Raw genomic sequence first — 12,150 nt, forward strand, 5'->3', positions numbered from 1 at the left:
CTGCCGGGGATGTTTGTTCTTAAGGGGATTTTTTTTTTTAAAGATTTTATTTATTCATAAGAGTCACAGAAAGAGAGAAGCAGAGACACAGGCAGAGGGAGAAGCAGGCTCCATGCAGGGAGGGTGACGATCCCAGGTTTCGAGGATCCCAGGTCTCCAGGATCAGGCCCTGGGCTGAAGGTGGCGCTAAACCACTGAGCCACCCGGGCTGCCCTCTAGGGGTACTTAGACTGTCTCAACTCAGTGTCTAAGGGTGTGTTTGGGGGTAGTCTGAAGTAAGACTACAAAAAGCTGAATGATGGTTTTAGCCTTGGTCCTTGCATCCACTAACATTAGATTCTGCTTCAAATAAGAAACACAAAGTAACGGTGGTTTTGGTGAGATAAAACATTATTTCCCTTTTTTTCTAAAGATTTTATTTATTCATGAGAGACACACAGAGAGGCAGAGACACAGGCAGAGGAAGAAGCAGGCTCCCTCAGGGAGCCCAATGCAGGACTGGATCCTGGGACCCCAGGATCACGACCTGAGCCAAAGGCAGGCACTCAACCACTGAGCCACCACACAGGTGCCCCTACTTCCCTTTCTTCTAAGTATCCAGAGGCAGGTAGCTCAAGGGTGGTGTGACAGCTCTGCTCCATGAAATCCTCAGGTCTGGGGGACCCAGGTTATGGCTCTATAATCCCTCAAGTTCCAAAATGGTGGCTTAAGTATCCTGTCACCAATCTCTGCTTACATCATCTTCTAATCCTTTTACTTGAAATCTCTGGTAACATTATTCACATTCGTGATTTCACCTTGCTGATGATTCTGGATCTGTAGCTCTCTCTGCCCAGCTCTTTCTGTAGACCTTTATACAAGTACATCCAAACGACTATTGGTCATCTCTCTCGTGATGTCACAGAGACTTCAATTTTCAACATGTTCAAAATCACTCTTAATTATTTCCTCAGGGGCGCCTGGGTGGCTCAGCGGTTGAGTATCTGCCTCAGGTTGTGATCCTGGGGTCCTGGGTTCTCGTCCTACATTGGGTTCTCTGCAGGGAGCTGCTTCTCCCTCTGCCTATGTCTCTGCCTCTCTGTGTCTCTCATGAATAAATAAAATATTTAAAAAATTTTATTTTCCCAGCTTCATCCTCTGGTGTCACGCCCCGTTCCTCCACCCCCCAGTTCTCTGAAGGGTACCACCTGTTGCCCGAGACAGAAAACAGAGCATTTTTTCCTACCAAGTCTGTCCCTATCTTATCAGTTTTAGCATTCACTTTCCAAATATCTCCCCAATCTGTCCCATTCTCTCTCATGGCCACTTAGATTCAGTTTGCATTGTTTCTAGGCTGGATTGTTATTATTTTTTAAGATTTTATTTATTCATGAGACACACACACACAGGCAGAGACACAGGCAGAGGGAGAAGCAGGCTCCAAGCAGGGAGCCTGACGTGGGACTCAATCCTGGGACTGCAGGATCACATCCTGGGCTGAAGGCTGCGCTAAACCGCTGAACCACCCGGGGCTGACCAGATTGTTATGACTGACTTAAGTCTAGGTTGTCATTCATTTTTTTTTTCCCCCAAGCACAAGCAAGGGGAGCAGCAGAGAAGCAGATTCCCCACCAGATAGGAGCCCCATGCAGGGCTCTATCCCAGGGCATCAGGATCATGACCTGAGCCAAAGGCAGACACCCAACCAACTGAGCCACCCAGGCGCTCTGGTCACTAATTTTTCCAAAACAAGAATTTGATCTTATTCCCTGACTTAAGAACCCCTCACTAGCTCCTTTGTTAGGTTCAACGCTATAGAAAGCACCCGGAGCTTTCTGAACACAGGACTGACGCCACCCCAAATCTGGTAAGAGTCACAGCTGAGGTCTACTTATATGTCAGGCATTGCACTAAAGGCTTTGTTACAGGTTTCCTCACTTCATCCTCACAACAACCTCACGAGTAGGTATTACTCTATACCAACTGTGGACACTAGAACACTAGAGATTCAGGACTTCGCCTGAAGTTACTGGACCGTGCACGCAGTGGATCTGAGCTACAGAGCCAGGCTATCTGAATTCCAGAGTGCAGGAACCTGTACGGTCTGCCCTAGCCAGAATCTCCGCGTGTGACTCCAACAGGTAGGTTCCACAAGAGCAGGTGCGTTGTTTCACGCTCCGTTTGGAAGCTTCGGGGCCGTGTCAGCGCCTGGTCGGTAGGAAGCAGCCGCGAGCGCCGGCTGGGAGCCAGAGCTGAGCGGCGGCGGGGGGGGGGGGGGGGTTAGCCGCGCTAACACGCGAGGATGCGGGCGCCCACGTGGACGGGGAGCTCGCCGCAGACACAGAGCGGGCTTCGCGGGGCTTCTCCCGACCCGCCACCGGAGGAAGGCGGGGACCGCGCTGCCCCGCGGCAGGAAGTCGGCGCGCAGCTTCCGGCGCGCGGAGATGACGCGCGGCCCGCGCGCTTCCGCGTTGGGAGCCGGCGGCGGATCCCGGGACGCGGAGACCCGGGGTCCGGCAGCGGGGCGGCCCCCGGCCCAGGGCGGGGATGCATCGCCGCGGGGTGGGAGCTGGCGCCATCGCCAAGAAGAAGCTTGCGGAGGTGAGGGGCAGAAGGCCGACCCGAGAGACACGGAAAGTCTCGGAGCCGAGCTCTGTACCCTCAGATCGCCCCCCATCAGAATCTGACACAGGCTCCGCGGGTCCCGGGGAACTGAGCGTCTTCGGCTTCCGGTGGATTGCAGTGTCAGCATCCCCAGATCCCCCAACGCTCTGCTCCCGCGTTCCCCAATAGGACTACAGACGAGCCGTCTCTTTTAGATCCTCATCCCTCTCCCTAACAAAAACCATTTAAGAGAGACCCTCTTCATCCTTCATCGGAGGCAGTGCAAGTGGGAGCCCCCCAGCGCCCACTCTCAACTCACGCTGGTCTCTTTGTCTGACAGGCCAAGTATAAGGAGCGAGGAACTGTCTTGGCTGAGGACCAGCTGGCCCAGGTGAGTCGGTTGGAGGGCTCCAGGCAGGAAGGGAGACCCGACGAGGCTGGAGAGAACACCTTTCACGTAAACTAGATTGTTTGGATTGAACTAAGAAGAGGTATTTGGCACATCTCGATCTCTGGGCTGCTCAGATCTTTTACGGAACTTGCTAATAACAGTGATAGCTCGCATCTTTGAGTCATTACATGCTTCTATCGCCCCAGACACGCGTCCATTGTCTTTACATACACTGTCATGTTCATTCGTCCTGATGGTCCTATCCGGAGGGAACTGTCGTCTTCCCGGTTTAGAATTGAGGACGTTCAAGGTGGTTTATCCAAGTTACATGAGTAGTAGGTGGTAGAGCTGTTTGATTTAGGTCTTTGGGGGCTTTCACTTGAAGTGCCTGAGAATAACGTGAAAATACTGCTTACTCTGTGCCACCCGTCACTGTCACATCTAGGTGCTACCAGAAGTATGTGTCAGGGATGGGGTGCGGTGCCTGCAGTTTGCTTTTCTGTCCGTGTCCTGAGTTTACTCAGTTATTGTGAGTGGTAAGGAAGAGGAGGAAAGAGTTAAGCAAGGGAATGGATCCTTTACTAAGGAAAGATAATAGACACAGTCTGTGCTATTCAAAAGCTCCCACTGGGGCGACTGGGTGGCTCAGCTGGTTAAGTGTCCAAGTCTTGGTTTCAGCTTAGGTTGTAATCTCCTCGCTCAGCAGGAGTCTGCTGGAGATTCTCTCCTCCCTGTGGCCCTCCCACTTTCTCTTTCTCCTTCTCTAAGAGTTAGTATTACTATTAAGTAAATATTTATTTACTTAAAAAAAAAGAAAGAAAGAAACAAAAGCTCCCCCTCATAGGGGAGATGACATACAGGAGTCAACTGGAAATGATATAAGTTCATAATATATAGCAAATGAGGAGACGCTGGGCCAGGAGTGGTTACTCATGGTGGGTAGAACACAGGTTTTGTTAATTAGGGAAAGAGGAAGAATACTACAAATAAGTCTGAAAGCCCCAAACCATTTGTATTTAGCTTTGGAAAAAATCTGGTAGAGCCACCTCTCCCTTTGGGATTTTTCATTTGGAGTTGATTCCTAAGAAGGTCCATGACTGAAAGAGTCAACACAGTCAACTCAAGGCCCCTAATTCATGCCAGCCAGCCTTTTTTCTCCTAGGTAGCCTTTCTCTTAGTGGCTGAAGATTTCTTTCTTCCTGAATGCTGCATTCCCTCATTTTTAAGTCAAAATGGAATCCTTTTTTTTAAAGATTTTATTTATTTATTCATGAGAGACACAGAGAGTCAGAGACACATGCAAAGGGAGAAGCAGGCTCCCTGCAGGGAGCCTGATGTGGGACTCGATCCCAGGACTCCAGGTTCGCACCCTGAGCCAAAGGCAGACGCTTAACCACTGAGCCACTCAGGTGTCCCAAGTCAAAATGGATTCTGTGGTGCACATTTGTTCTACTAACAGTTTCTCTGGGAAAAAGAAGAAAAAAAGTACCACATTAGATGTGCATTCTGGTTGTTAGATGCATCCTGACTTTTGAACAGGAACATGTAGGGGAAAAATGTGTTTTATTTTTACTTACTTTTTCCCCCTACATGTTCTTGTTTGAAATTCAGGATGCATATTATATATATATATATTTAAGATTTATTTATTTGAGAGAGAGAGAAGGAGCAGGGGGAGGGGCAGAGAGAGAATCAGACTCCCCATTGAGCAGGGAGCCCGATTTGGGGCTTCATCCCTGAATTCTGGGATCATGAAGTGAGCTGAAGGTAGACACTTAACCAACTGAGCCACTGAGGTGCCTTTTTTATTTTTATTTTTAAAAGATTTTATTTTTTAAAGTTTTATTTATTTCAGAGAGTGAGACAAAGTGTGGGTGGGAAGGGGCAGAGGGAGGGGGAGAGACAAGGTGAGTGCAGAGCCTGAGGTGGGGCTTGATCTCAGGACATTGAGATCACGATCTGAGCTGAAACCAAGAATGGGTGCTTAACTGCATGCCACCCAAGCTCCCTAAAGATTTTATTTTTAGTTTTTTAAAGATTTATTTATTTATTTGAGAGAGAATGTGTGTGTGTGTCTGTGTAAGCCAGGGGAGGGACAGAGGGAGAGGGTAAGCAGACTCCCCACTGAGCGCAGAGCCGGTTGCAGGGCTGCAGGGCTTGATGTCGCAACCTTGAGATCATGACCTGAGCTGAAACCAAGAATAGGACACTTAACCTGCTGAGCCAGCCAGGTGCCCCCAAAGATTTTATTTATTTATTTTTTTAAAGATTTTATTTTTATTCACGAGAGACATACAGAGAGAGGCAGAGGGAGAAGCAGACTCCCTGCAAGAAGCCCAATGCGGGACTCGATCCTGGATCCGGGGATCATGCCCTGAGCCGAAGGCAGACGCCCAACACTGAGCCACCCAGGCATCCCTAAAGATTTTATTTTTAAGTAATCTTTACTCCCAACATGGGGCTCAAACTCAAGACTCCGAGATCAAGAGTTGCATGCTCTACCACCAACTGAACCAGCCAGGTGCCCCCAAAAATGTGTGTTTTAGAATTGAGGAAACATGGCATCCCAACCCAGCCAACAACGGAACCACGAAGGAAAGTTAGGGATAAAAAGAGAGGAAACAGTAGGGGTGCCTGGGTGCCTTGGTTGGGTGTCCGATTCTTGGTTTTGGCTCAGGCCATGAGCTCATCAGGCTCCCAGTTGGGCTCCTCACTCAGTGGAGAGTTTGCTTGAAGATCTCTCCCTTTGGCTCTCCCCCACATTGTAGGAGCGCGCAGGAGTGTTCTCACTCTCTCTCTCTCTCTCAAACTGATAAATAAATCTTTAAAAAAAAACAAAACAAAACAGAGGGAACAAGAAATAGCCTAATGGTAGGCCTGGAGGAGATAGGTTGTTTCAGCCTTTGCCCTGCCAGTGGATCGGGATCTTATTTTTGCCATCTGATGATCCCTTGGTGGGGCTGCCCCGTAACCTCCTCCTGGTCCATCTTACAGATGTCGAAGCAGTTGGACATGTTCAAGACCAACCTGGAGGAATTTGCCAGCAAGCACAAGCAGGAGATCCGGAAGAATCCGGAGTTCCGAGTGCAGTTCCAGGACATGTGTGCCACCATTGGGGTGGATCCTCTTGCCTGTAAGGAGTTGTCTGCGGGGCTGTTGTGTTTTTCTAGGGTGCCTGAGGGACAGCAACTCATCTAGGTGTGACGACTGAGGTAGGGCATCTTCCAGAAGGCCCTCCGAGAAGGGCCTGCAGGGAGTGCCTAGCAGTTTGACAGGGACACTGGGGATGCCGGTGTGTAGGCTAGTGGCCAGCATACGTGACCCTCTCTTTAATTTTTTTTTTAATTTTTAAAATTTATTTATGATAGTCACAGAGAGAGAGAGAGAAAGAGGCAGAGACATAGGCAGAGGGAGAAGCAGGCTCCATGCACCGGGAGCCCGATGTGGGATTCGATCCCGGGTCTCCAGGATCGCGCCCTGGGCCAAAGGCAGGCGCCAAACTGCCGTGCCACCCAGGGATCCCACGTGATCCTCTCTTGAGTGACCTACGGTGGAGTTTCTCCATAGCTATTTTTTTCCTTTTTTAAAGATTTTATTTATTTATTCATGAGAGACACAGAGAGGGAGAGGGAGGCAGAGAGAGAAGCAGGCTCCATGCAGGGAGCCCGATGCAGGACTCGATCTCGGGTCTTCAGGATCATGCCCTGGGCCAAAGGCAGCGCTAAACTGCTGAGCCACCCGGGCTGCCCTATTTTTTCCCTTTATTAAAAAGATATTTAAATTTTTTATTTTTTATTTTTTTTTAGATTTTATTTATTAGAGCATGAATGGAGGGGAGGGGCAGGGGCAGAAGCAGACGCCCCCCCTGCCCCAAGCAGAGCGCCCGATGTGGGGCCCGACCCCAGGACCCTGGGATCATGACCGGAGCAGAAGGCAGATGCCCAACCAACTGAGCCACCCAGGCACCCCAAGATATTTTTAATGAAAGCAGCACGTAATCATGGGGTCAGTCAACAAAGGAGAAAAAGAGAAAGTACAAGTCATTTGACTCTGTCCCATAGTTGCAGAAATAACTATTAACAGTGTAAGATAATCTTTCTGGATACCCTCATATTTATAAACTTTTTTTTTTAACATGTCCAATTATGCTATAATAACTACATTCTAACCTCTATTGTTTTTTACTTGATAAACTGTTTGTTCTCTTTAATGGATTTTTGAATGCCAGGTCTGCATATTCTTCCTCTCAGCCTTGTTAGACCATATGTCCCATTATATTTCACTGTATAATTCAGGAAAGGAAAATTCATTTTTATAGTATTTTGAGCCAGAATGAGCCAAATAGAAATGCCTTTTACATTACTCACCCTTGGGCAGCCTGGGTGGCTCAGGAGTTTAGCACTGCCTTCAGCCCAGGGTGTGATCCTGGAGACCCAGGATCGAGTCCCACATTGGGCTCCCTGCATGAAGCCTGCTTCTCCCTCTGCCTGTGTCTCTGCCTCTCTCTCTCTGTCTCTCTCATGAATTTAAAAAAAAACTAAAAACTAAAAAAAAAAAAAAAAAAAAAAGATAGATTACCCACCCTTTATAGCCATCCAAGCCTGCTTCCTAAGAGGAATTTCCAAGAGTTCAACCATCTTGAGGATCCTGAGTAGTAAATGGCACATAAGGGCTTGGTTAGGCAGGGAAGACTTCCCATAGGATAGATGTTTTAATCTAGCTTTGAAAGATAAGAAACAGTAAAAACTAATATATAACTTAGCTTTTGTTTTTCTGTCTTTCAGCTGGAAAAGGATTTTGGTCTGAGATGCTAGGCGTGGGAGATTTCTATTACGAGCTGGGTGTCCAGATTATCGAAGTGTGCCTGGCTCTGAAGCACCGGAATGGAGGTGAGGCTGGCTAAGTCCTGCAGATGAGGCTTTGAACTTCTCAGAGGGAGAAACCCTTGAAAGGTGATCTTGTCCATCCTGTGATCTGCAGGCTGATAAGATCTGGAGAAGCTGTTAGGTCTACAGAAGCACCTTAGTGGCTTCATGTGGTTCAATCTCTGGCAGGTCTCCATAGCCAGGTGTGAATGGAGTTACTTGAATGATTGTCTCTATTCTCTAGAGATCTTCACTCAGGACGGTCTTAGCTCCTGGTTATTACAGAAAATAATAGAGAAGAAATAGACCTTTTCCCTTGATACACTATGCATCTGGGTTACGATTTTATCATTAGGTCTGTCCTGTAGCTCCAAGGTGGAGTGATGCCACATTTCTATGCCCCCCCCCCCCAAAACGTGACCTAAAAATCGGCATCCAGTGGTGTCATCTTAATAAGCACTATGTTGAAGTTAAGAAAGAAAAAAAAAAAAACAGTTACAAATCAACAGATACAGCCTCAATGTTAAGGGAGTGTTTATAGTTTTCCAGAGATGATGCTGCCTCTGTTTTTATAATTTTGTTTTGTTTGGCTTAGCCATAAAGGTAATCCTCCATCTGCCTTCCTCCCCGCTCCTGTAGGTCTGATAACTCTGGAGGAGCTACATCAACAGGTGTTAAAAGGAAGGGGCAAATTCGCACAGGACGTCAGCCAGTAGGTCTTGCCTCCCAATCCCTGGAGTATAGAAAGGTCTTTAAAAATCAGATGGACGTCTTCTCCTTACTGCTCACATGTCTAGGCTACTTTAGGAATAATTTTTATTCTTTATCATCAGAAAACATATTTTTTAGAAAACTGAAAATAGAGAGATAAAGAACAAAAAACCACCCATTATTTCTCAACTAAGAGATTACAGCTGTTGACATTTTGGTGTATTTTCTTAGCATTTTTTTTTCATGTGTATTACTATTTTGTAACATACTTGGGGCTTAATCTTGAGATTATCTTAGGTTGGAGAGTAGCACACGTGCTGAGGAAGGCTGGGGAACAGTTGGGCTCAGAAGGTGACGTGTTAGTTGATCTGGTTCACCAGCTTCTCTGTGTGACCTCAATTTGAGAAAAGGTGAAAAAAAAAAACGAAAAGGCTGTCAGTATATGAGCTGGGTATATGGTCTACACATTTTGTGGACTTTCTATTTCCCTAATTTGAGTTAGTTGTTAACCGGAAGCCAGAAAATCTGGCATGACGGGCCTGACTTTCCAAATGGCAGTAATCAGCTGGGTTGCCCTCTGTAAAATGGAGAAACCTTTTCTGTTTTGCCACTGTTCATGCAGCTCCCTTTGTCTCCTGCGTTCAGCTCATTCATTCACATTTCCTGATGGGCTCCCATGGGCATATTTTTGACCTCTGTCCGGGGTTAGCGTGGTTTGCTGAGTGGAGAGCGCCATACCTGTACTTTCTCCCTTGCTTGTCCAAGCACTGCCTGGTGCCCCCTGGCCCCGCCTTTTCACGGACGGCACTGATTGTTACGCAGCCTTTTAGTCTTCTGTCAGGGTGTCCTGGCCGGGGCAGAGCCGAGACTGCAGGGTGGCTAGGTGTGGTCTGCCAGAGGTCCTGAAGCCGCTCTTCCTCACTTCAGAGATGACCTGATCAGAGCCATCAAGAAGCTGAAGGCGCTCGGTACTGGCTTCGGCATCATCCCCGTGGGTGGCACCTACCTCATTCAGTCTGTTCCAGCTGAGCTCAACATGGATCACACAGTGGTGCTGCAGCTGGCGGAGGTACTGGTGTGCCTTTCTGGCCGGGGGTGGGGCGACAGTCGGGATTGTCGGGAGGGACTTCGGGAGCAGCTCTGACCTCCTGCCCGTCGAACAGGTCTTCTGCGGAGCCTGTCTAGGCGACGCACTACTCAGAGCTGTGCTTGTTTAGAAGACATTTATTGAGCAGCTACAGTGCAGAGCACCAGGCCAGGCTGTGGGGGTAGAACGAGGGGCACCAGAGATCCTGCTCTCAGGGAGCTTACAGTCTAGTGGAGGAGACAGAGATGCAGACAGTGAGCTGTATTTTCTTGGGTAGACAGATTAGTTGAGGTCTTACTACTACTTTATGAATGGATTCTTCAAAACAGTGTTTAATCTGGTTTGGCATTCCCATTCTGTAAGTATACCGCACCCCACCCCCACCCCGAGTCTGTTCCTGGATTTAGGGAAGACATGTTAAGTTTTCCTAATTCTCTATAATGTAGAACAAAACTAAGCAAGGAGCTTCTCTTCTTGGGGAATGGGTAAAGTGAGGCAGGGAACTGTCGCCATTTCTTCCGGTCAGTTAATTATCTTGAACTTTTACCATACTTGAAGTTTTCTGAGAAAGTCTAATATTTTAATAACAGGGACCCCACTTTTTAAAATTGAACCCCACTGAGGTCAAAATAGGTTTGGGGGTCATTTATCCACTCCTACAGGACCTCCATTTTCATAAATCACTCTTCCCCAACCTGTCACCCTGAAAGTTGCTTCTCTTGCTCCCTTTGCTGAGACTCCTAAACATTTTGTCTGTGCTCTCTTAGGCTTCACCTATGGGCAGTTCTTCCCCCCAATCTGGGTAAATCAGGTATTGTTGGGCAGATGCTGGGTTCTTAGGAAAGTCAGCTGACTCCCTGTTCCTCCTTCCTTCAGAAAAACGGCTACGTGACTGTCAGTGACATCAAAGCCAGTCTTAAATGGGAGACCGAGCGAGCCCGGCAAGTGCTGGTATGTGGATTTTGGAGTGGCCCAGAAGAGATGGGCCCCAGATGGGTGGATAGATAGCACATCAGCAGAAACTGCAGCCTTGCTGTGCTTGCCCCTTGCCTTGAAAGCTGCGGTCACCACTCAGAAGCAACCCCCGCATCCCTCTGAAGGTGGCACTCCGGGGCAGACTTCTCACTCTGCTGTAGGCCAGTCACCAATACCTGCTGTCTCCCCCGACCTATAGAGCCCGGTCAGAGGGTTCATATGGTTCATATTGGAAGTAACACTGTTAATACAGTGAAGGGAACTGTTACCTACTTAATTACATATCTATAATTATATACTATTATACTGTATTATATAGTTAGCGTTTTATATATACAGGTTTCTTGGAACTAATGAAAGGCTGGTGTGAAGAAGGAGTAGCAGTCAAGTGTAACCCTGGCTTTTAATACCTTCTTTTTTATCCAGGCAATTAAACTACAGACTTCTTCTGGAAAGCAGGGTAACACAAACATCTGTTTAATGCTATTGGGCACAACCAGCCCGTCTTGAGCCTAATTCCAGCTGTAGGAATTTTGAGTCCATTCTAAAGTAATACAGTCCTTCCATTAACTTCTCCATGAAGGTTTACCCGCAAGTTAAGTTACCCGAACAGTAATTGGAACAGTGGTCTCCTATTTTGCTTCAGGCAAAAGGGATCAAGGATTTGCTTAGGGCCATAGGGTGGACCTTTCTGTAGCTCTCCATTCTTTCTACAATGTCCCACTCTACTTGTCTTTACCCTCTTTCCCAGCAGCACAGATTGGTGGCATTTTTCACACCACAGGCAAAGGTCAGGGTCAAACAGAACCAGGGATTCCAGGTTAGCTGTGTAAATAAATATGTGAAGGCACTCATGTAGATTTAGTGTGAAAACCCCACTGAAGCCAAAATAGGTTTGGGGGTCATTTATCCACCCTACAGGAACTCCATTTTCATAAATGACTCTTCCCTCCAGGAACACCTGCTGAAGGAAGGGCTGGCCTGGCTGGACCTGCAGGCCCCAGGGGAGGCCCACTACTGGCTGCCAGCTCTCTTCACTGACCTCTACTCCCAGGAGATTACGGCTGAGGAGGCCAGAGAAGCCCTCCCTTGACTCTGGGAGTATGGAATGGGCCCCAGCAGCAGGCAGGGGGAGGGAGGAGCTGCTGCTGAATAAAACCTGAATAACTTTGTTATTTTTTTTTTTTAAAGAAAGTTCCAAGTTTTTTCTTCCCTCAATACTCTTCACCCATAATTTTATTTTAAAGTGCCTTCACGTTGCATCTTTACTGGAGAAAACTTCATTTATCCAGTAAGGATAACCTGAGTAATACAGAGTACAGCAAGCATGTATGAAATGACCTGCATGGGTCATCTGCAAGTTCATGGTAGAGCTGCGTCTAGAATGAAGGTGGTCTGTTTCCTGGCTAGACAGTTTCATCTCTGTAACCCTGGGACTTAAGTTATAGTCCATTAATTCAAACCTTGTCCTTATAAAAAGGTTTATCTCAGACAAGCAGACCCTAAAGGACCAGTAAGAGCCACTCGCTCAGTCCTTC

At 47.5% G+C, this 12,150-nt stretch overlaps 1 protein-coding gene across 1 annotated transcript; it reads left to right on the forward strand.

The window, feature by feature from the left end:
* Nucleotides 1-2,435: 2,435 nt before the first annotated feature.
* SNF8 (SNF8 subunit of ESCRT-II) lies at nt 2,436-11,783 on the forward strand. Its single transcript, XM_041725211.1, has 8 exons — nt 2,436-2,580; nt 2,924-2,974; nt 5,969-6,107; nt 7,759-7,863; nt 8,479-8,551; nt 9,478-9,619; nt 10,514-10,588; nt 11,568-11,783. Exons 1-8 carry the CDS (start codon nt 2,527-2,529, stop codon nt 11,703-11,705), a joined length of 777 nt encoding a protein of 258 aa, XP_041581145.1. The 5' UTR covers nt 2,436-2,526; the 3' UTR covers nt 11,706-11,783.
* The last annotated feature ends 367 nt before the right edge of the window (nt 11,784-12,150 follow it).

The sequence above is a fragment of the Vulpes lagopus genome, chromosome 12, assembly GCF_018345385.1.
Source record: "Vulpes lagopus strain Blue_001 chromosome 12, ASM1834538v1, whole genome shotgun sequence".
NCBI lineage: Eukaryota > Metazoa > Chordata > Mammalia > Carnivora > Canidae > Vulpes > Vulpes lagopus.